We start from the raw sequence: 26,009 nt of genomic DNA, 5'->3' as shown, positions 1-26,009 counted from the left end.
TTTAAAATTCACCAATGAAGTGCATAAGTCACCACCTAGCAAGTGGGACTTTTTTAATAACAGGAGCTGTTGGGAATATACAGCAGGTCTGTCCGAAAGGAGAAAAGGCAGGTTAATGTATCAGTTGGAGACCCTAAACCAGAACGATGTTCTGTTGAAGGGTCTCCGCCTGAAACATTAACTTGTCGATTCTCTTTTCAGGTAAGTCTGCTGTGTACTTGCAGCATTTTGGGGTTTTATTTCAGATTAATAGTTTTCTTCCCCACAGATTTTGTCAAGATTCTTGTGGTGGAGACAGAAACCCTGAACTACACATTTTGGTTACAAATGGTGATTGACGTCTACTTATTATGACTACTTCCTGCTAATCACGGAGCTGGAGATCACAGCTTTAACACAAACAGTTTTCACTGACATAGAATTGCTCAAGTACAGCTGCCTTCTTACCTAATTATGGCACTACCACCAGTGAGTCCAAGTGACTTTAGAGTAGTTTTCTTTAGTGCAGATTCTCCAGTTATCTGAAACAAGCCACAAAGTGAAAGAACATGTATTAAAAAAAAATTACCTTCATTAATTCTTTGTCTGTTGTGTAAATTATGACCCATACAACATGGCTTCAATCGAACACTGGTTACAGGCTTTGTAAAGTTTCACCAGATCATGGTTACCCTCAAGTGACACTTTTCTTCCTCATTCCCTGCCTCCCACCTCTGCTGAAGACACTGGCTGCTAGCTGGGGTGCAGGCTCACTGGTGGCAAACACCCTCCAGTATTGCACACAAATGTCCATTCTTCTTCTGCAAGCCTAGAGCAGGATGTGTTGGCAGGCTATTGAAGTATGAAGGCACCACAGCCAAACTCACCAGAGGTTGACATCAATGTTCCCTTTAATTTTTTTTTTTTGGGGGGGGGGGGGGGGGTCCGCAGCCCCTTTAACGGGCTGAGCGGCCCATTCAAATTCCCGCGCATGCACGTTTTTTTCTATTTAAAAGCCGGTGTCCGGCTGCGTGGGAACTCCAGACAGCTGCGGGGCCGCAGGGCTTAACGGGAACATTGGTTCACATATGTATAATTTCCAACAGAGATCACTGGAGCTTGAATGGCTCAGTACATACTGGCTAGCACCATACGCCTGCTAAGGGAGCTGAATGAGATTTTTTTTTAAAGAATAGATCAGTAATTTCAAGGAATTTCTTGCTTTAGCACCAGCTATAAATTCACAGTATTGCGTAATGTATGGAGCAAAATTGAGTTGTAAAGAGCCTTGGTCAGACCCCATCTGAAGTACTGCATTTAGTTTTGGGCACCAAACCTCAGGAAATATATATTGTCCTTGGATGCTACCAGGGCTTAAAGGATTAAATTATGGGGACAGGTTGCATAAACTTGGCTTGTATTTACTAGAGTTTACACGGTTGAGGGGTGATCTAATCAAGGTGTTTAAAATGACAACGGGATTCGATAAGATAGATGTCGAAAAACTATTTATTTTGGTAGGGGGAATCCAGAACAGGAGGGCATAATCTTAAAATGAAAGCTAGGCCATTTAGGAGTGAAATCAGGAAGAACTTTTTCCATGCACGATAGTGGAAATCTGGAACTTGACTCTTGAAAGACTGTGGATGCTGGGTCGGTAACAGAGACGGGTACAGGAAACTCTTTTTTATCCGGCACTGCCGGGACCGGCGTGGTGCCGGTTCATCAAAAAGTCCGGATTACAGAGAGGTATACTTACTAAGGTACGAGAGCACCGTACACGGCCACAGATCCAGGCGTCCCTGTTGTATGGCAACAGGTGCAGGAACCCCGGTTGCACGGCCACAGATCCAGGAACCCTGGTTACACGGCCACTAATATGAAGCAAAACTTACCTGAACCTACTCCTGAACTTTGCCGCTTAAGAGATTTTTCCGGTTATTTAGGTGCCGGTAAAAAGAGAGTTTCCTGTATATGGAGTTGAGGTACAGATCAGCCATGATCGAACTGAATGGCGGAACAGGAACGAAGGGCTAATGGCCTACTCCTGTTCTTATGTTGTGTAGAAGAAAATAAACTGAAAGTGTATTTCGAAGTATTTGTGAGCATTTCTAAGCATCCATATACACAGCTTGATCATCCTAATTACAGTACAAGGAGGTAGTATACGCTGTCGCATAGCTACTAAAATGGAACCGGTACTGGAAAAATAAAGATACAAAATGCCGAGTGAGGCTTCCACTGCACTGCCCCAACTTTATATCTTATTCCCAACCTTAGAAAAGTATCCTTCATTTCATCAGTGTGACATTTTCCTTCCCTTTACAAGCCACCTTTGTAACATTTTCAAGTCAGTTTAGTGCCAAGTTATGAGAAGTTCCAAGCTCTAAACTGCAACTAGAAATTGGATTTAGACTACGTAACTAATTTCAATTTGGATTCCTTACAGTCAGCTGGTGAATCAATCTGGCCTGGCGTCAAATCTTCATCACAAAGATGAAAGAACATTGCTCTAACTCACTACGTACCGTAGAACCTAACATTTATAAACATCAAAACTGAAAACTTTGGAATTCTATTATATCAATTTTTTAAAAATACTATCAAAAATTGTTACCAGGTGGTGCTACACAGAGTTGACTGAGAAATACAGCAAATCTCATGCCTTTAAAGTGAATAAATCTGAACTGGAGTATACAAAGGTCTTGGAATTACACTGTGATAAGTATATCAATATTCAACCTGCCCATGTGGAAATTCTTTGTCTTCTATTTTAGCAGAGGTGTTAACCAGTTTAAAATAAAACCAGGTTAAGACTAAAATAGAAGTAAAGAATTTCATATGAATGAACTAAACGTTTGAACACAATTATTGTACAGCAGAATTGCATGCTTCTAAGGTTGCACTTTTGTGAAGCACACTACTACTTCCATGTATGTCTATGCATATCATTTACAGCAAAGTGTCAATTTAGTTATAAAATGATATTGCATTAAGGGTTTAATATCAGACAATTCCTTCAGGTTACGCAGAACCAAAGATCTATTACAAGCCAGGAACCACTTTTGGAAACATTTTATGCCTAGAATTCACCTCTGTCATGCCACACATCAACAACAACTTGCATTTATATAATGTAGTAAAACGTCCCAAGGCGATTCACAGAAGCATTATCAGACAACATTTGATACCGAGCCACTTAAGGAGATATTCGGACAGCTGAGGTAAGTTTTAACAAGCAACTTAAAGGAGGAGAGAGGTATAAAAGGGGTTTAGGGAGGGATTTCCAGAGCTTCGGGCCTAGACAGCTGAAGGCACGGCCACCAATGGTGGGGGGAACCAGATTGGGGATGCACAAGAGGCTAGAATTGGAGGAACGCAGTGCTCTCTGAGGGTTATAGGGGGTTAGAGATAGGAAGGGGAGAGGCCATCGAGGGGTTTGAACACACGGATGAGAATTTTAAATTCAAGGAGTTGCTCGACTGGGAGCCAATATAGGTCAGCGAGCACAGGGGTGATGGGTGAATGGGACTTGGTGTGAGTTAAGATACGGGCAGCAAAGTTTTGGATGAACTCAAGTTTACAGAGAGTGGAAGATGAGAGTGCGGCCAGGAGAACATCGGAATAGTCGAGTCTGGAAGTAACAAAAGCATGGATGAGGGTTTCAGCAGCAAATGGGCTGAGGCAGTGGTGGAGACGGGCAATATTACGGAGGTGGAAGTAGGCGGTCTTGGTGATGAAGAGGATATGGGGTCGGAAGCTCAGCTCAGGGTCAAATAGGATGGCGAGCTTTGCAAACACTATGGTTCAGCCTCAGACAGTGGCCAGGGATGGAGATGGAATCGGTTCCATCACGCTTAATGAGAAAGGAATTTTGTTTATCCTTCCATATTATAAAACCAAACATTAACATTTAGCAGTAACATTTGAAGAATGGCTAGGCATCATTTGATGAAGCAGCACACAGTCATTTCGACCACACTGATTATTTTTACAGTCATGTCTCAAAAGGTCTTAAAAGGAATCCAACTATCAAGACTGCAAACCAAAGCTTAGCAATGTGGTGTGAAGCATTCCTTTCCTGTAAATCGTTCCCTTATTATGGCCAGACTTATACCTTCCAAGCACACACTTTATGTTAGGAATTTACTGTTCCGTTGATCATTAGTTCTATTATCTATAACTAACTTGTCAACCAGTTGGATGATCTCTACTGCACCATTTAAATTGACAGACAACTGCAACTTTAGGGGTTGGAAACATCAAGGGATGTCAAACAAGATACATCTTACAGCCAAGTTACTACAGGTAGCAGCCATGCACATCATCTGAAGACTCAGGGAAATTGTACATATGTTAGAACAAATTAAGTACCACAAACACAATCTTGTCATTCAAAGTAATATATTATAGGAATGTAGAATAATGTCCAAGCTAAAATGCTTTCACAGGACTTGACTGATTGTTCTTCCACATCTAAACTACTTTAGCATTTCTCAGTGTTTGCTTACGGAATAACTAAAGTGGACTTTCCAGTGCAAAAAAAAACACTTCTCAAATAGTTCAAAGCATCAGTTAGCAGAAAGTACTTTTAAAAGATGTGTCATGAGCAGAATTAAACCAGTGCTAGAAAAATGTTTTACTTGGCAAATAGACCTTTTCTGAACTTGCCTATATTAGCTTCTGGCTTGCCAAAAATTGTTCCTTGAACTTTTATTCAGAACTTTAAACGGGGTAAAAAAAATATCTGCAGTGTAGATGAGTAGGAAGCAGTTGGGTAGAGTCGACCAGCCACATAAATAATGTGGCTACAAGAGCAGGTCAGAGGCCGGGTATTCTGTGGCGAGTGACCCACCTCCCTGACTCCCCAAAGCCTTTCCAACATCCACAAGGCCCAAGTCAGGAGGGTGATGGAATACTCTCCATTTGCCTGGATGAGTGCAACTCCAACAACACTCGAAGCTCGACACCATCCAGGACAAAGCAGCCCACTTGATCAGAACCCCATCCACCACCTTAAACATTCACTCCCTCCACCACCAGCGCAATGTGGCTGCAGTGTGTACCATCTACAAGATGCACTGCAGCAACTGACCAAAACTTCTTTGACAGCACCATCATCTCCAAGTCACACATCATCCTTACTTGAAATTATCGCCGTTCCTTCATTGTCGCTGCGTCAAAATCCTGGAACTCCCTACCTACCAGTACTGTGGGAGTACCTTCACCACACGGACTGCAGTGGTTCAAGGCGGCGGCTCACCATCACCTTCTCAAGGGCAATTAGGGATGGGCAATAAATGTTGGCATTGTCAGCAATGCCCACATCTTGTGAATGAATTTTTTTTTAAATTTCAAACACAAGACAACAGTAGCGAAAGAAATGATAGGAAGCCTACCTTGGTAGGATCTTCATTCATCAGACTTGAGCATCCTCTATACTCCAATAAGAAGCTTATGCTTGCTCAATGATAACAGGAGAAAAGAAAGTCATGAAGATCTTGATCTAAAGAAAATCTCTTTAATATTTTTTGATGTCAGGACATGGGCCACCAGATTCTTGCCCTTCCATGCAGCATAAATGGTGCACTCTGGGGGCAGAGCTGAAAGTTTCATTGACACAAAACTTTAGGAACTAAAGGCAGATGGATAAGCAGCTTGTGTAGTTGGAAGTAGCCAGAAACCTAGAATAAGGTTTCTCTATTTGGAGGAGCAGGATTCAGATCCTGGGCCGAAGCTTTGTGGTGCCTGAACTGCACCCTATACAGTGCTATTGAATCAGTAATGGAAGATGAGTACAGCAGCTAAGAAGCATAATGGTCTACACTGGCCTAAATAAGTGAGTGTTTGGCCTCAAATGTTCTTGATTACAGCTCAATGGGATGAAGCAAGAAAAGAACCTACAACAATCAAACCTGGCCAACATTCATCCCTCAAGCAATACTACCAAAAAAATTATTCAGTCTTTTATCTCATTTGCAGAATGTGGGACCTTGCTGTGTTCAAACTAGTTGCTGCATTTGGCTGTAAAATAAGCATGACCATACTTCAAAAAAAAATTCATTGGCTCTGAAAGACTTTGGGATATCCTGGGAACATGAAAGGCACTATATAAATGCGAGCTTTTCTTTTTTTTAAATTAGAACCATTGCAAGATATGAAACAAAGACTCCACTGCTAGGGCAGTGTCCTCCATGCCAGCTACACAAACTTTGGGCCACCCCAGAGCTAAGTAGTCAGTGTCCTAAGCTGGGGCTCTTCATTCTCAACTCCATATCCCATCCTATGCCTTCAGGGACCAATATTCTGGGATATTCTTGAACAATAGCCTCACGATGCTGGAGTCAGTCCCAGCTGCTGTGGGCTGAATACCAGTGACAGATACTTATCAACACCACATCAATTTCAATGAAAGACAGACATTGAGGGCACCAATCGAACATCTGAAATGGTACACCATGGTTGCATTTTATACAGGTCTTGAAGTCCTAACAAAAATTGTTAAAAGCATTAGCAGAGCACAAGTTTCACAAGAGACGTGTACTCCAAACATGGGTGAAATAATAAACCGTGGAAACAAGATATACATGAATGACAACACGGTCATGGATGTGAAAACCTCTTGAAGTTACATTACCCTTAATGGTTTGCTGTTTCCTCCTAGTGAACACAAATAACCTGGGATTACACCTGGGATACCAAGAATGAAACAGCACGAATGTTTTGAGGTAGTGATAAAGACAGTTTGAGGCTGGCAAGACTCACTGTCGAACTATCTCGCACATGCCTAATTGACCAGCAACATTTTCCACTCTTGGCTAAATGTCAACATCTCCACACTCGAGGCACACTCCAGATGCACATTCTGACTGGGAAGATGGTCAGTAAAGCAAAATTACTGATATGATTCATTGTGCAGCACCCGGCTTGTTCCCTCTGCACCTGCAGAATTTAACTTGGTACAGATCAAATCAAACTGCTATAAAACAAACATAAAATATTTTTACAACGCTGATTTTATTCCAACATTTTTGCAGCAAATGTCACATCTATGAAAGTACTTTCCACTACTGTGCGCTTTGAACCATTTGAGAGCTATAGCAGCATTCTTTTACACCACTGGAAAAGACCAGATTGCAGTTATTTGAACCGCACTTTCAATACATTTTCTTATGTCTGCAGCAAAGCACAATTACATATTTATTATGCTAGGACAGACTTAGAAAAATCAAAGGTGATGGATCAGGCATGCTTAGCCTTCTTTACTCCCAACTCCACTTTTGACAAATGTACCAAGATTAGTGTTCAGTGGGGAAAGCCAGTGCTTCTGCACGTTAGCTTGTATGGATCTTCCCAGCTGATTCGGACTTTCAAATACCATGGCAGCTGTTTTTGTGTTACTGCTGGTGTTGTCGAATTCACTCCACAATGTAAAAGCTACAGACCCTAGGGTACCATGAGCCCCAAAATATTACAAAACACATTCAATAAATTCTTCTGTCTGAATGCATAGATCATACTTCTAGCTCCTTCCATCAGAAAAATTGCAGTTGCAGACAGTGAATTGGATAGAAATTGTTATCAGTGACAATTGAGCCAACTGTAAAGGCAAGGTCTAGAATAATATCGGTCACTTAATACTTTATGGCATGATAGTAATTTTTAGGCAGTGTCTATTCATAAACATCCTTGAAGAAAACAGAGCGGGAATTTTTTTTACTTACCTCATCTCTCATATAAACACAGACTGGAATAGCTTCCAACAGCTGTTGTTCAGAAACCCTAGCAAAACAGGAAAAAACTGTCAACATTTGATCTTGTACAGAGCAAAACTATTTATCACCTAGGTAGCAGCGAACACTCATGATCAAAATGTTAAGCAAGGGCAATAAAAATATCATGAATCGTTAAGTCTTTGACTGCTTTCTTCAGAGGTCAGTACCATACAGATTTTAATTTGATCCACGAAGGAGTACCTTGGGTAACCCAGTTGCAACTGCTAACATGTAACTATAAACAGCTGTCAACATCTCCACACTCAAGGCACACTCCAGATGCTTATCCATCTGCCACAACCCAAAAGGTGTTGACAGTAAGCATAGCATATATGGAGGCTGCAGCACTCCATGGTGTGACTCACCATGCTGACATGAAAGTGAATCTAACCTCACCTGGCTTTGAGTAAGGTGCTCCTTTTGATCGTTTTCGCACCATCTGTGGCCAGAGAATCTGGTTCAAAATTGCTGACGACACAGGTTTTAATTAAGTGCTGTGTGAATTCAACAAGCTTTTAAAGTCTGGGCAATTTAGTGACTTTCACCGTCACTTTTATCTACTCCTATGTCAATTCTAAGCAGATCCAAGGGGGCTGTAAATGTCTGCCACAGTGGTAATCAAATTCATCTTCATGGTGAATTGCTTACCAAACTATTTTTTTTTTTTTTTTATATATAAAGTGATTCTTAAACAATTTATTATGGTTACCCGAGAGTAACTCATATCCTCTTATTTTGGTAGGTAAAATTTATATTCTCAAGGGTTTGAATGATAAATACAAGAACATTTATTAACACATACACTAACTTTCAAAAGTAAACAGACAATGCATTCTCTCAAGATAAAATGAGAAGTAATATAGTAGCTTTTTATAAGACCACAACAAAAATGACAGAAAACCCAAAGAGCCCGAGAACAAAACTAGTCACCAGATAACAGGAGGAATGCAAAAAGCAGCCAAGGCAGATCTTCTGTATTTTGCTGCATGCGTCAGTTATGAAGATCAACACAAGATACCAAACACATTGCACTCCACACATCCTCCATCTCACCCTGCACACAACCTCCATCTTCACCCTGGAGGGACTGCACCAGGCAGGATATTCTTCTGAATTTGTTCTGGTCAACTGACATTGCAATCTCCATAGACCAAGACCCGATCTACGAAAGTTTACTCAGTAAAGAATGAGGCCACCAGTAGTACACAGGTTAACAACTCACCAGTACCTCGACGAAGGTGTATTCCTCCCGCCCCCACTACTGCAGCAGGTGCAGCCCTCATCACAGTGAATGTGGGACATGCTGCAATTAATACCATCAGCCGCTTCCTGGAGCTGGTGAAGAGACAGGTACTGTGTGGACCTCCTCCCGAAAGCTCACTTGACATACACCATCTCCAATACTAAAACTACCTCTTAGAAGGATAAAGGACACTAGCACAGAAACGTGACCAAAACCGTGTCAACCCTTAAACATGCTTTGCTCTCATTATTTGTGATGCTAACAAAACTGATGCATTAATACACTTTTGGGCAAGCAATATAGAAACAAAATGCATCTTCAAAATTTGATTTAAAATTATCCAGTTAATGTTTTCCATTATCTTTGGCAAAGGGGGTGCAGGACAGGATGCCCACTGAAATTTTAATCTTACACAGCTAAAATATTATGAAAGTACCAAAAATGCTGGACAAAACCCAGATAGATTCTTAAAAAAAAAATTGTACAATGTAATCCAAAAATATTCCAAAGTATTACAATATAGTGTTCCAAACAAGTAGCCATCCCATCATTTTATAAAGAAACCCAACCTTTTGCCCAAATAAAATGTTTTTTGTTGATTTAATATAATTACGCTAGTTTATAACAATCTCAAGGAAAAATCGCCCTGTAGTGAAATCTCAACTCGAGTCCGTTTCTCTTGATATACACATCTCTGTTTCGACATGTCATTAGTGCTGTTTCATCAGTCACTACACATTGATTCTACGGCTGTGAACTCTCAGATTTTGGTTACTAAATGCTCTGAAGTTCTGACACTTTTTCTTGTTTTTTTTGTATATATAACACTAGTGAATCTCCCGTGGTCTTACTCAAAGAATACGTTGTTATAAATGAGAAAATCATAAAGGAAAAGTATTGCGATTGAATTTGTGTTTTTAAGTTGATATTCTGCATACGAATACTGTTTTGAAAGAGAAAAATGCACAGGTATAAGTTTGGAGGATGGATTTCAGAATTGTTCAATTTTGTGTGTTGGTTACAAATTTTATTTTTTAGCGATATATAGGGCAGGGGAACAAACTAAACCAATTTTTTTTTTAAAATTTTTTAAGGGATTTATTTGGTTGCTTTTGTGGTGGTCACTAGTAGCTCATTAATGGACATCAAAAATGATTCAGCTAGTTAATTTTTCAGGTAGTGGGTTTTGATTAGTTTTAGCCAATCAATATGCTTCACTTAATACAAAGTGATCTGTGATAAGTTGTTTTAAGTGAAGGGGTCATTCAAGCCAATCAGAATGCTTTACACCCTATAGACATGAGAATTATCTGCTTTAAAAACTGTCTGATGAATAAATTATACTGATAGAGAAAATGCTCACATGTACTGCAGCTAGGTACACTTGAAAATATTACCATTTGAAAAATACTTTGTTTGTTTCCAACATGAGAATTTTTGATGTGTAATTCTCAGTAGCAGTTAAAAAGATTGTTAATTCATGAGACCAAATTCAAAGACTGTTGATGTAACACAGACTCTGATGTAAACATATGGCTCCCTCACGAAAAGCCTACACAATCCACACATAACACATTATGGTTCCTTCAGACATAATGGGAATACATTGTATAATGAATCTACTCTGAATGGTACATCAAAACAAACTAAAAAAATGTTTTATTAAGGAAACAGAAACAGCAAAGCGAGCGCAATCCTTCTCTGTCAAGCTGCCTATCTTAGCCTCATACCACCAAGAATGCTGCTTTTGTCCTACTGCAACCTGACCTCAGTTCCTTTGGAAATGCAAAGGTCAATACCCAACATGTACACTTGCCAGCATGCAGCACCCATCCCCAGACACTTTTAAATCAGCACGAGACTAGATGCAACTTAAAATGCTATTTTTATAAAGAAATATAACACGAATTAAAATGTAAAATGAAATCCATTTAAATTGCCCTCACTTCAAACGAGGGCCAGCAAAATAAAGTTCAACTAGATAAACAGTACCACACCTTCAAGAGGACAGCCCTGTACATCTGTGAACACATTGTTTCAGAAGAGTTTCATCACATCAATAAGACGAAACATTCTGCATATGGTGAAAAATGACTGCTAAACCTTTGAGCAAGCCACAAAAAGTGGTATCACACAGTGCTACAGGAACCTTAATACCCAACACGCACGCAAGATCAAAAAACCTGAAACATGACACATTCTGCAAGGCCACATTATAATGTGTCAAAAATAAATTATATAAATAGTACCATTTCTTAGAGTCAATTTGAAAAACATTAATTTCACCTGTACAAATATTGGAATCCTCACAAGTTTCTGCATAACAGGAAAACTGTGGGCAAGGGATAGAATTTTACAAATACCTAGCTAGCTTTTGAATACATTTACTATATAACAAAAAAACACAAATGTACACATTTATAATGTGAACTTAAATGATTTTGAAATAAGACAATATTCCAGTCGTCATTTACAAATCTACATTTTAACCGATTGCTCACTGATATTTCACAAGCAGAGTCTTGCACTGTACACTGATGGCCTTCAACAGTAGCAAAATCCTTTCAAACTCAGCAATTTCCCCCCCCCCCCCCCCTCTAGTTATGGAAGGGAGCAACACAGTAGCACAATGCATTAGGACTCCAGAAAATCATGCCACACAATGCATTCAAAGTTCTCTGTTGTGAGCTCCTGTGTCTTCAGTAAGATGCAGATTGGAGGCCAAGAGCTTGCTCACAGGGAAAGAAAGAAAACGATAATGAAAGCTATCTCTGGCTGTTCTCGAGCAGACTGGCACCTGCAGACAGCTGACTGCAGGTCACCTGCCCATCAGCTTAGCTAAGAAAGGTGCATGAATCATAATACAAGCAAACCAAAAAAGGGGAGAGGTATTTCGGCATTTTTCTTCCGTGTGTAAAAATTATTTTAGAATATGGAAATATCTTCAACAATTCCATATCAGGTTCTCTTCCCTTAGGAAAGAGGGGGCAAATCAAATCCAACAGAAGGTTTGGAAGCTTCATTTATTGAATGCTTTTAATTCATTATTCATTAGTCAGTGGCATGAGGTGGTCTTCTCCTACCTTGCAGAGCCCACCGCTGTGCTGAGTGTGATGATCTAATATATGCCTCAGCTCCGTGCATGCTCATGCGAATTTGGTTTTGCTTTTTTTTTGCTTTCCTTATGACTGGATATTTTTGGCTTGACTCTTATGCAAAGATTTAAATCTTCTCCGTACAATGGCCGTCAAGGGAACCACATAAAGATACCAAAAGTAAGAATGAGTATAGCCATCTAGCTCATATGCACTCACAATCCACACAAAACATTTCCATATATCTCCTACCTGGGTACTAAGCCAATATCTATTTGCACTCGGTAAAATAATGGGACTAAAGGTGGACAAGTCCCCTGGATCTGATGACCTGCATCCTAGGGTTTTATAAGAAGTGGCTGCAGAGATAGTGGAAGCATTGGTTGCAATCTACCAAAATTACTTGGATTCTGGAGAGGTCTCAGTGGATTGGAAAACCGCAAATGGAACGCCCCTATTTAAGAAGGGAGGGAGACAGAAAGCAGTAAACTATAGACCAGTTAGCCTAACATGTCATTGGTAAAATGCTGGCGTTCATTACAGGTATTAAGGAAGCAGTAGCAGGACATTTAGAGAATCATAATACAGTCAAGCAGAGTCAGCATGGTTTTATGAAAGGGAAATCATGTTTGACAAATTTGCTGGAGTTTTTGAGGATGTAATGAGCAGGGTGGATAAAGGGGAACCAGTGGATGTAGTGTATTTGGATTTCCAGAAAGCATTCAATAAGGTACCACATAAAAGGTTACTGCACAAGATAAGAGCTCATGGGGTTGAGGGTAATATTTTAGCACGGATAGAGAATTGGCTAACTAACAGAAAGCAGAGAGTCGGGATAAATGGGTCATTTTACGGTTGGCAAACGGTAACTAGTGGGGTGCCACAGGGATCAGTGCTGAGGCCTCAACTATTTACAACTATATTAATGACTTGGATGAAGGGACCGAGTGTAAAGTAGCCAAATTTGCTGATGATACAAAGATAGGTGGGAAAGCAAGTTGTGAAGAGGGCACAAAGAATCTGCAAAGGGATATAGACAGGCTAAGTCAGTGGGCAAATATTTGGCAGACGGAGTATAATGTGGGAAAGTGTGAGGTCATCCACTTTGGTAAGAAAAATAAAAAAGCAAATTATTTAAATGGAGAAATTTTACAAAATGCTGCAGTACAGAGGCACCTGGGGGTCCTTGTGCATGAAGCACAAAAGGTTAGCATGCAGCTACAGCAAGTAATCAAAAAGGCAAATTGAATGTTGGCCTTTATTGCAAGGGGGATGGAGTATAAAAGCAAGGAAGTCCTGCTACAACTGTACAGGGTATTGGTGAGACCACACCTGGAGTACTGCATACAGTTTTGATCTCCTTATTTAAGGAAGGATATACTTGCATTGGAGGCAGTTCAGAGAAGGTTCACGAGGTTGATTCCTGAGATGAAGAGGTTGACTTATGAAGGTTGAGCCTATATTCATTGGAGTTTAGAAGAATGAGAGGTGATCTTATTGAAACATAAAAGATACTGAGGGGGCTTGACAAGGTAAATGCAGAGAAGATGTTTCCCCTCATGGGAGAATCTACAACTAGGGGGCATAGTTTCAGAAGAAGGGGTCGCCCATTTAAAACTGAGATGAGGAGGAATTTCTTCTCTGAGTATCATAAATCTGTGGAATTCTCTGCCCCAGAGAGCTATGGAGGCTGGGTCATTGAATATATTTAAGGTGGAGATAGACAAATTTTTGAACAATAAGGGAGTGAGGGGTTATGGGGAGCGGGCAGGGAAATGGAGCTGAGCCCAGATCAGATTAGCCATGATCTCATTAAATGGCGGAGCAGGCTCGAGGGGCCAAATGGCCGACTCCTGCTCCTATTTCTCATGTTATGTATCAGGAATCGAATTCCTTTTCTAATTCTTCCACTGAATCCACATTCATTGTTCAAGGTGGCAATCTATTCGACAAGTTAAGAACTCAACTGTGTAACAGTCATTACTGCAGAATTTGAAGTTTCTTCAAATAAGTCCTCTGCTTTCATCATCTACTTCTGCACAAGATTTGGAGGCTTTTGAAAGTGGAAGCAAGCAAATTTCTGTTTATAAAGCTGGTTGTTGTACCAATTGGAGAAAAAGGAATGGCTAGGAGATTTGGTCCTTCTGAATAACTGGACAGCCAATTGTACAGGCAGAGCTAAAGGCTATTGTCAGTGAGATGGTCACTATTTCAGAAGTGTAATCTTAGTGAGACTCAAGATCCAAACAAGGGTATATTGATTGATTAGTTCAAAAATTTGCATTTCGGCAAATACTGCAAAGAAAACTAAATAATCCTATTCCCAGGATTTTGGGAGAGAATAAAAAACAAAGATATTGCATTTCCCTACTGGGCAGCTGCTTGATTAGAGGCACACCAACTAAAGATTCTTCCCATACATTACTAATGCTTTAACTAGGGGTGTAGCAATGCCCAAGCTTCAAAGTTTAATTTCTTCCACCTGACTCCGATACTAAAATAATCCAGCTTTGAAGCCTGTCCCAGTCCACTTCCCTGGTTCCTAGCAATAATCCTGCAGCTACTCACCACAATTTTATTTCCTCCAGTCTTAATTTAATTTCCTCTGCCAAATTTTGCTTTTTACACCCCTAATTTAGTAGATAACCAGTTCAGTACTAACTTCTTATTCATAAAGTAAAATGAGATATCCTTCTAAAATCTCTACCAGTTCCAGCTTAAACTTCTCATTCGAACAATTAATTAAAATTACAGCTACACAGTCTCAACTGAGGCGGTGTATAAAGAAGATCATTAGTGCACAGGCAATGTTGTACTGTCCACATTTATACATGCTGCATCACCCTACCTGCATCAGCCTTATAATTTAACTCTGTAAATACATCAGATTCAGGATCAATGAAAATTTGGATAACTTTGGGAAACTCTGCAGAAGATTTTGCACAACTTGGCCACAGCTCAATATCTGCTAGATTGATGTTCACTAGATTGATCCGTGGGATGAAAGGGTTGTCCTATGAGGAAAGATTGAGCCTATACTCTCTCGAGTTTAGAAGAATGAGAAGTGATCTCATTGAAACATAAAAGATTCTATGGGGGATTGACAGGGTAGATGCAGAGAGGTTGTTTCCCCTGGCTGGAGAGTCTCGAACTAGGGGGCACAGTCTCAGGATAAGCGGTCGGCCATTTAAGACCGAGATGAGGAGGAATTTCTTCAGTCGGAAGGCTGTGAATCTTTGGAATTCTCTACCCCAAAGGGCTGTGGATGCTGAGTCATTGAGTATATTCAAGGCGGAAATCGACAGATTTTTGGACTCTTGGGGAATCAAGGGATTTGGGGATGGGAGGGAAAGTGGAGATGAGGTTGAAGATCAGCCATGATCTTACTGAATGGCGGAGCAGGATTGAAGGGCCATATGGCCAACTCCCGCTCATAATTCTTATGTTATTATGCTCATCAATAAAGCAGACATCAAGTGCCATCAACAACAAAAATTACCCGGCATCACTAAAATACTATGAAGCAACAGATTTTAGGAGTCATTGAGCCTGTAACGTAGGTACGATGCTACAGTTAAAAAAAAAGTTCACACACTTCTAACTGCCATTTTATGAACTGCTGCAGACATTTTACATGCTGCAACACATTGGCCCAGTACTTCGGGTCCCAACGCGTGAGTACGGACGGGGTACTCACGCGTGGACCCGATGGAAGTGCCGGTTTCTTGCATGCGTGGGAAACCGGCATTTCCTCCAAGGGGTTCAGAGGTCCAACGCGTGCACGCAGGACTCTGCGCACACACATTGAACTTCCTTCTTTTTTTTTTTTATAACAGGTTTGCCCGTGTGTAAGGGCCTCAACTTTTTACGAATGTAAAAAGATGTAAGGACTTGATTCTTTAAGGTAAGTGGTCTATTATTTAAAATTATAACATTTTTTCCACAGCTTTATTGTTTTTAAGGACTTTACAGTAAGGTAAGTATTTTTAGACCTGATTTTTTTTTTTTAATTATTATTTTTTTAAATTTGAATAATTGTTTAAAATAGTTTTTTTAAAGTTATTTATAGTTCATTTAATTAGTGGGATGTTTTTTAACATTTTATTTAAAGTTTAAGTAGTGTTTTGGGCGCCCGTAGTTTTCATGAGTTTGACAGTACTTACTATCAAACTCATGAATGAAGTTTTCCCTCCCCTGATTGGCTGCCCAGTGCTCACCTGATCGCAGCCGGCACATCGAACTAACTACACCGCTGGATCAGGCAAGCACAGCGTGCCGACAGCTGAACCGGGCCAGTGACAGGAATTCCAAGCAGGCCCAGGCTTCAGCTGTCGGCGCGCTGGGTAAGTGCACATCGGGGGCTTGCACGCGCAGCAAGCCCCCGAACCTAATTTCTGGGCCATTAATCTCAGTTCCCTAGCTCTGTTCCCTAGCCACCAACTCCATCCCTCTCCCTGGCTACTGTCGGAGGCTGATCCAGACCGTTCGCAACCTGGGCGTCCTATTTGACCATGAGCTGAGCTTCTGACTCCATATCCTCTCCATCACAAGACTGCCTATTTCCACCTCCATAACATTGGCCATCTCCGCCCCTGGCTCAGCTCAGCTGCTGTGGAAAAGCTCATCCATGCCTTTGTTACCTACAAGATTCAACTATGCCAACGCTCTCCTGGCCGGCCTCTCACTTTCCACCCTCCGTAGACTTGAGTTAATTAAAAACTCTGCTGCTCCTGTCCTAACTCGCACCAGGTCCCATTCACCCATCGCCCCTGTGCTCGCTGACCTACATTGGCTCCCAGTCTGGCAATGCCTCGTTTTTAAAATTCTCATCATCAATTTCAAATCCTTCTATGGCCTCGCCCCTCTTTATCTCTGTAAGCTCCTCCAGTCCTCCAAGATCTCTGCATTCCTTCAATTCTGGCCTATTGCACATCCCCGATTTTCATCACTCCAGCATTGGTTGTTGTGCCTTCAGCTGCCTAGGCCCCAAGCTCTGGAATTCCCTCCCTAAACCTCTCTGCCTCCCACTCCTCCTTTACGACGTTCCTTAAAACCTACCTCTTTAACCAAGCTTTTGGTCACCTGCTGTTATCGCTCTTGCAGCTCGGTGTCAAACTTTATTTGATAACGCTCTTGTGAAGCGCTTTGGGCCGTTTTATTACATTAAAATGCACTATATAAATGCAAATTGTTGTTGTAATGGAGACCATCTGACTAAGGCACTGACAACAATATAATAGAAATAGTCATCTTGCAGGATCTGAAACAAATTAAACTATTAACTTACTGGCCAGTATTCAGCAGGTGACTTATTTCAGTTTACATTCTAGAATAATTCCAAGATAGCAAGTCTGACTTTAAAAACAAGCTTTTTTTTAAATTTACATTTAAAAGCGAAGAGTGAGGCGATGCAGTGGATTAAAATGCAATTTGTAATGTTTAGTGTTTCACAAATGCAGCACAAGGTGAAAGTCTACTCATTTGTTTGGCAATAAAGGTCCCAAGTGAACTAAAACTGACACTTCCAACAGCATGCCTAGTACATTAGAGTTCACAACTCATGGTTAATTGACATGCCAAAAGGCATGGCAGGTTTAACAAAAGGTAAGTAATTATGCGACTGGCAGGTTTCAATGCAATTGATTGAAAATTTGTAAAATATGCAGAAATTCCATATCTGGATTTCTACTCACCTTGAGCATATTGTTTAATGAAATGCCTTACTTTCTGTATTTTATCATTATCACAAAAATTAAAGTCGATAAAGGCAAAAAAAACATTAACAAAATATTAGCACAAATATTCTAAAATGTTGCGCCGTAAGTGTTGTGTGCATGCGTGTGCCACATGCATCAGCTACTCAATGTGCTTTTTTAATGCACACATTGAGAGGAGGTAATCATCACTTTGAAGTTCTTTTTGAATGCATTTATGATGTAGGTAGACAAGAACCAGAGCAACTCTTCATCCAGACTCACCATCAGTTGCAGTCCAACTCAGCTGTTAGGGTTGATCATCCAAAAAAGTCGTTATAAGATGAAAATGGATAAGTACTATTGCAATTTAGGAATTTAAAAATATAATGGATAAAGGTTTGACAGAACACAAAGACAAGGGAACCCGATTGCATTTTTACACTTATGAAGTAGAAGCATATTATGTACAATTAGGTCCATAACTTCTACAGCATTGTATATCAGGTCATGTGTTGTATTCCATTTATACCATAGTTCCTTTTTTTTTATAAAAAGAACAAATTTTAAAAATCTTTCTTCACGAGGGACATTTGTCCCACATGATGGAAGAATCGGTTGCTGAGGTGTGGTGGGGGGAGGGCTACAAGAACAGAATGTTAGGAAAGTACAGTTAACAGAGGTAAAAGACATAAGAGTGTGCGACTCCGGCAAGCAATGTCAGATAAGGTACGAGGTCAAGGATAGATGTGAGAATCCAGTATAGAATCTAGAGCTATGAAATGTTGAGGAATTCAGCAGCGGTGCAAGTGTATAACATAATTCAAAATGTACATAAGTGGACATAGCACAAGATGTGATGCAAGTGGAAAGTAAAAAGATTTGGCAGGTAGATATAGTAAATTACGCTAAGGAAATTTGCAGTTTGTTTCTCTCAAAGTAGGCAAGTGCCCTTTCCTTTAATAATTAAAATACTAATTATAAACATCTGTGTCACTGCCCTATATTCCATTCATTAAACACATTTGAAACTGTTCTAAAAACCGACAAAAATGGTGCTATTATTTTCACATGGATAATCATGAGTAAAAAATATTCTAAATTCAAATAAAAATATGGATAACAGTTAATAATTATATCAAATTAAGGTTGATCAGTATTTTTCCTCTTGATACAAAGATTTATCCGATTATAGCCACACATATTTCCTAACACTTTCTTTTCCTGATCTTCCAGATTGCCTCTGTTAACATGTTTTGGTCATAATCAGAACTGAAGCACCTGCACATCTTTATTTCCACAGAAACACCTTTTAAAGATGTTATGTACATGTTGCTAGATACTGAACAGCAGATTTTACTCAGTTTTGAATAGTCTTGCTTTTTAAAGGAACAGGTTGTTGCGCCCCGTGTTCTCCAGCTCCCGCCACTTTATTGAAGAGAATTCAAAGATTAATTCTGTCTAGACTAAGCTGCACTTGTTGAATACTTTTAACTGCACTTTGAAGGAGACAAGAAGAAGCTCTTAGCTGGAAGGGAACAGTCACCATTTCGTCTGCTCTCACACTTGACAAATTGAGTATAATTAAAAGCAGATACTCTTGTGAAGACTTAAACAGTATCAGGTATCTGAAGGAAATGGAGTAAACATCAATGTTATAGAAAAAAAACTGCAAATTAAAGAATCATAAAATGACAGCAGATACTAATTATGTGCAATATACATTTTTCACAAAGGTTTTTGTAACCAAGAAACAACGTACATTTGATACTTCTCTTGCATGTTACATTAGGAATGGATTAAAAATCACATTTTTGGCTAAATAACAGTTTAAGCTTCAGTTCTACTATGTTGATTATGGTTATTAGACTGCACATTTCTCCATAAAGAGAAGGTGGATAAATAAAAAAACAAAATGGAAAACATCAAAAAGTGGAATGTCTTTGATGTTCTCCACAACATGGTGGGGATTAGCACTGGATATTCTTATCACATATTACATTTTGTCCCTTAACAATCTTGAAATCCAATTGATTGATTACCATGGTAAAACTTGCAATAAGCACATTAAAGGGTCATGCTGCACTGAGGGGAAACACAGAAAACCAAGTAGATTTTTCACATTTCTGCTCTTTTCTCATTTTTCCTCTCTATCAAGATGACCTCCAAAATTGAAACGTTCACACCTTTAACAAAGGGAGTGATAATTTAATTAAAATGCACAAATGGAACAAATACTAAAAACCACATCATCCAATAAAATTCTTCCTGCCCCATGCCCTGGGTTAAACCATATCAGATGCTGAGAAATTTATAATGGGCATTTTTCACATTACAATCAAACTGATCTTCAATGCAAATGTCAGTTAGATCCTTTGCAGTAAATTCCATTTATATCACAGGGTACCACAACTCATTTGTTATACTGACTGGCGATTCCATATAAATGGTGATCAACAAGACAACTGAGAACAGATTGAGTTAAATGGATGCCTTCTTAATATGTTCAGCAAGACTTCAGATTTCTGAAGTCCTATCTCTCTTCCCTAACTCATTCACCCTTCCTGGAATCCCTGTCACCTGGCTCCCAAAGCCTGAGCAGCATCAGCTATAAATACCTTGCTCAGGAGTTCCTGAAACCACTGCAGGCAGACGCACACAATGCCTTATAGAAATCATTACAGCACAGAAAGCAGCCATTCAGCCCATTGTGCCTGTGCCAGGTCTTTGGTAGAGCTATCCAATTAATCTCATTCCCCTGCTCCTTCCCCATAGCCCTGTAAAGTATTTTCCTTCAAGTATTTATCCAATTCTCTTTTGAAAGTTACTATTGAACCTGCTTACACCACCCTTTCAGGCAGAGCACTCCAGGTCATAACAACTCGCTGTGTAAAAAAAGGTTTCCTCAGCGCATTGCGCTGGGAGTAATCCAGCGATTACTATCGTTGTGGTCCTGCTTTTTAACTTCCTCCCTAGCTCCTGAAACTCTGACTGCAGGACCTCAACCCTTCTCCTTCCTATGTCACTGGTTCCCACATGGACCACGCCTTCTGGCTGTTCCGCTTCCCCCTCAAAATGTTCTGCACCCTCTCAAGTAATGTCCTTTACCCTGGTACCAGGGAGGCAACACACTATCGAGGACTCACTTCATCCTCATGTTCTTCTTTTGTACCTTAGAATTGGAACCAGCAAACATTATTTCCACCAAATTCACTTAGAATCACCAACTGTTCCTTGCTATTAACTCATCTGCTCACCTCTTCCATATCGACTTCCTGCCCCGTCAAGAACATTGTACTCTCATTTCAGAGAACCTGCTGCCTTTCCTTCAGCTGTTCTTGCATCTCATTTCTACTTTTACCTACAGTTGCAGGAACTATACCCATTCTTCAACATTATCAGTCCCCATCTATCGTTCACAAGATCCTTGGTTTGAGTGACTTCCCTTGCCTTTCTGTTTTGGTCCAATGTAATTCACCCTGATGTCTACTTGCTGATGTAAATCCTGAGTGAGTCTATTTTTGCTCCAAAAATATGACCTCCTTGATCTTCCTGTCGAACTCTTCCTATTGCCAATCTCACCATTGGTTTCTGTTTTCTTTTGCCAATTTTTTCCCCTGTGCTCCTGAAAGCTTTTACTCCTTGCTGGGATGCACTTCCACGGGCATGCAATACTCTCCAGTGGCCATTTTATACTGGTTATGGTCTTGACACCGAGTGTGGACAGGCTATTTGGCTGTAGAGCACATTGCAGCGGAGTCTCATCCTGTCCTTGTCTGTCATCTACACATAAGAATTTCCAGCAGGGCTTGCTAAACAGCAATCAAGAGGGGCCAATTTTCCCGTCTAACACAGGAGTACTGAGGCCAATGCAAACGATCCGAACACTGTCCTAGCTGAGTTAGCAAACTCAGCATAGACCAGAAAACAAACCCATATTTACTCTGCATTACTCAGCTACCCCTTGAACGAACTCAAGTCCTTGGTGACCTTGCGGCACATTTTGACAGCTTGCAACTTCCTAGTCTGTACAGGTGTTGAAACCAAGCTGGTCTTTTCCCTTTTAGTAGATTCCTGCTTGCTTCCACAGTTGTAAATTTAAGTTGCCAAGTACAGTATAAATTTCAGCATAAAAGGTAGCCTGCATTGTGCTACAATAGACATCGGGGAGTTGAGATGACATTATAAACTGAGTGCAAATCAAGAACAGCTTTAATATCATATCAACTGCAAGATGTGCATTGGCATGGAACTTGCTGTTCATCCAAGGTATAACTGAGGGTTGTTCCGCACAGCACTTAGTGGTTCCCACCCTCTGGAGGAGAAAATTAGGGATCAGATTGGAGTTCACTTGTCCATCCATCTACCCAAAGCATCGGCATCCAATGCAAGTGAACCCATTCAAGGATGAAAAACAAAAAATGCACACAGCAGCTTGGTTCCACTGGTTTTTCATTAGGGTCTCCATGAAAATATTTTATGGAGTGCATGGATACTTAAATCCTTAATACTTTGCGCAGTTCATTATTTTCATTCATAATACAAGGAAATTTTAAGAGGATGGTCTAGCCCAGAAAGAATTAGATAGCTGGTGACGCCATATTACTGCATTCTTGAAACTTTGTTCATAAAACACACTAAATAAAAAACAGGTGCAAACTGTAACATTCATCTCCCTTTACTCAATGCAAAAGTAGGCACACACTACACCTACAGCAAATACAATTCTGACAAGGAACTTGGTTTCATAGCTTTATTCAATCTGTAACTTTCGTCCAAGGGTGGAATATAATTGAAGTTTTTTTTACATGCTTGCCATCCTTTTGATCTACCTAGAGTGCAATTCAAATCCATCAAAGTCAGATGTCCTGAATACACATTAAACACATTCCTCTGGCCATCACAAATAAAACAAAGCAAGTTAACTCAAGCCACAAATGTCGTATACAATTGGAATGGGCAAACCCCGATTCTCAAATAGCAATCTCAGAACTACAATTAATTGACATTAACCTTGGACCACAGCCAAAGCACTAGCATCAAAATCAAATTATTCTTTTCACCTTATACCCAAAATAAGATCTATGAAATAATTCATTCTGCTCTGCACTATTCTTTAATTCTACTGTGCAAAACACTTTCAATTTTGCAACGGTGAATTTTGGCAAGGAGAGATGGCAGCATTAAGGAAATGAAACACTTATTCTGCATTCAGCATCAGTATCAAGTACTTTGGCATAGGTTATACAGGAAAAAAGCTTTCTACTTTCAAATCCTATTATATTCTTTAACCTCCAACTGAGAAAAGGAACCCCTTCAGGATCCAGGCAACATTTTCCACTTAACCACACCAGTCATTTTAGTGGCACATTTGAGCAAGGCGGCTAACAATATAATTCAGTTTGTATAAAGGACAAATCTTGAAAACCCCACAGACAGAATTTGCAGCTTTTTTCAAACTAAAGTCACAATTGGACAGGACAGTTGTTTTGAAAAGGAAAATTCAAATACAAGTAGTTTGGACCAATTATATTCCCACTTAGATGTCATGCAGCATTTATGTTTCTTCAAACACAATCGACAGATCAAAAACACAGAACAGTTAAAATAACTTCCTCTACTTAAACTCACCAGCCCCATTTTGTGGCAAGTTTCATTAGGTTAGGCAGTTGCTAAAAGGACTGTGGCATTACTAAGCAAGTTAGTTCTACTTCACAAGATGCTGAACACAAAACAGCATTGGTGTTTGAAGCCACTGAGGAACCAGCAGTCTGCCACCTGTCCTTCCAGGTGAAGGACGAGGCAAGAATTTTTGCTGTAGTACTTTCATCTTTCCTTAACCACACTAAGTCACCTTGAAGTTAATGATAAGGCTGTGGTTAAGTACCAAAATGTTTTGAAGGCTTCCTTTTCAACAATTTCAAATGCATCTTATAGGCCTGAAAATCTGTCTGCCACTCTTTTACTTTCAAATTTGTTTCATTTAACTAACTTTGTTCTAGTAAAAAATACTACTGGTTATACTGCAGTCTAAATCTTTAAAGATGTGTGGGACACCTGCAGCACTGCGGACTACTTATTTATCCATCTATTCAGCTTCTCCATTGTACCGAGGAGACCCCTCAAGGTCCCATTTATTTTTCATATCACTTGCCAAATTATTCTGCCCTGATTTATCAAAATGAAAATTTTTCCATCTTATGAATTCTGAGTCATATCACTTCAGCACCAACCGCGCCCCTCCCCACCCACCCCGCCAAATAAAGGTTGCATCCTTGAAGCCTCTTGGATCCAAGTAACAATGCCAGCCTCATTCACCTCCTTTAGCCTTTTCCAATCCCTAGTGTGCCTTTTGGTAGCTACAAACTCTAGAACTAGATATGGTACTTTGTGGTTTCACCAATGTTTCACCAATTCTTTCGCTGTATTTATAATCCACCTATCTGGCCATCAACTTTAACATTCTCTTTACCTCAACAGTTTCTGTCTCACTGTCAATACCAAGTCTTTGGATTAAGGTATTATATACATTGCTATATCCCTAAATATGTTCTCCCATTAACACACTTTTTTCATTTATATGTCTTATTTTTCATCGTATTTAATACTGTTTGTCATAGTAACATCTGTTATGGTATATTAATGCATTAACACATTGTTGTAAAATTTAGGGCATTACACCTGAAATTCCCCTTGGTGAATTTCCAACCCATCAGATGGAGACACTGAAAAGAGTGCATAGCTCTAGTAGGATATTGGCAGAGGCTTGGAAAAGAACATCTGCCCATCTCACCGTAAAATACAGGCCATTTATCATTCATTTGTTATGTGTTAAATACTTCAAAATTCCCAGTCAATTATATTATTCTTCTAGACACATCTGTATATCTCCTCTACACAATTTCATCAGCTCCAAAGCTAGTCACAATGATTTTGGTAAACAATTTCCCTCCACGGCTCCATTCTGTTCTGCCACATCAGATCCTCTGCTCTCTGGACTCAAAGATGATTTGCGATTCTGTCGGTACGTCTTCCATTCTCTTCAAGACGTGAGCCTCGGAACTGATCCCTGTCCAACACAGGCTCTTCAATGTCTTTTATTGGGTCTCTTGACTCGTACTTCTTATTCTTCACTCCCTTCTTTGATGGAATTAAAGACCTCAAACCAAAGGCACTATTCAAAGAGCAGCAGGGGAGTTCTGCACAGTCACTGTGCTGTCTTTTAGATGAGGCCTTAAACAGAGGTCCTGTCTGCCCTCTCAGGTGGATGGAAAAGATCTCATGCCATTATCAAAGAGCAGCAGGGGAGGTCTCGCCAGTGTCCCAGTCAATATTTATCCCTTAAGCAACACCAAAATAGATTATCTGGTCATTTACCTCAATGCCATTCGTGAGACCTTGTGTGCAAATTGGTTGCCACATTTCCCTACATTACAACAGTAACTACATTTTAGAAATACTTAATTCGCTGTGGAGCGCTTTGGGACATCACGAGGTCTTGAAAGGTGCTATATAAATGCAAGTTCTTTCTTTCACTAGTGACAACTTGACTTTCTCCAAACCTTCAAAGAAGAATGTACATTAGTGGTGTTCTTAAACATAGAAAAGACTTTTAATAAGGGTTGGCACAACGGCCTACAATGCAGCATCTCCCAGCTCAACATTCCCAGTGAGCTAATTCGATGGCTATCGATTCTACTGGCTGAGCACACAATTAGTGTTCGAGAGAGAGCAGCGCTCTCAACCAGGTTTATCCAATGGCAGGAGTTCTTTAGGGCTCAGTTCTCAGCCCACTCCTGTTCCTCATATGTCAATGACATTCCAACACCTGAACAAATGACAGTTTGCCGATGGCATCACTATTTGAGTATTCTCCACAAGCTCAAAAATAACATCAGAAAAGTTCCAGAGATACCCGGATGATCTGGAAGAATGGGCATGACAATGGTGAATTCTGTTTAACCCCAGAAAAAAAAAAAAAAAAATCGCACACTGTGCTATCCTCCAAAACAAGTAAACACAAGGAAAAGGATGCGAGGACTTAGCTGCTGTCAAAATGAATCATATCAGCAGACAGCCAAAGTTCCTGGGCAAAACTTTCCAGAGGAATATGGCATGGACACAGTTCATCAACAACATCACCGCCTCTGTGGAAACAGTCACGGACTCAGCCCCAGAACATTCCTTAGGCTAAAAAGCCCTGGAATATGGCCACCCAGCTTGG

The 26,009-nt window shown here is 40.1% G+C and overlaps 1 protein-coding gene across 5 annotated transcripts in view; it reads right to left on the bottom strand.

Moving 5' to 3' along the window:
- Window positions 1-26,009, bottom strand: part of aspscr1 (ASPSCR1 tether for SLC2A4, UBX domain containing) — a 238,060-nt gene that overhangs the window by 172,266 nt on the left and 39,785 nt on the right. For all 5 annotated transcript variants that reach the window (XM_085963846.1, XM_085963844.1, XM_085963843.1 and 2 more), the window contains 2 exons: window positions 7,704-7,761; window positions 448-521 (listed from right to left, as the gene is read on the bottom strand). In XM_085963846.1, coding sequence (XP_085819972.1) covers window positions 448-521; window positions 7,704-7,761 — 132 coding nt within the window. The remainder of the gene's footprint in view (window positions 1-447; window positions 522-7,703; window positions 7,762-26,009) is intronic.

The sequence above is a fragment of the Somniosus microcephalus genome, chromosome 21 (assembly GCF_052327205.1).
Source record: "Somniosus microcephalus isolate GS21.2 chromosome 21, FLI_Smic_1.0, whole genome shotgun sequence".
Classification (NCBI taxonomy): Eukaryota; Metazoa; Chordata; class Chondrichthyes; order Squaliformes; family Somniosidae; genus Somniosus; species Somniosus microcephalus.
This window is presented reverse-complemented; position numbering and strand designations above follow the sequence as displayed.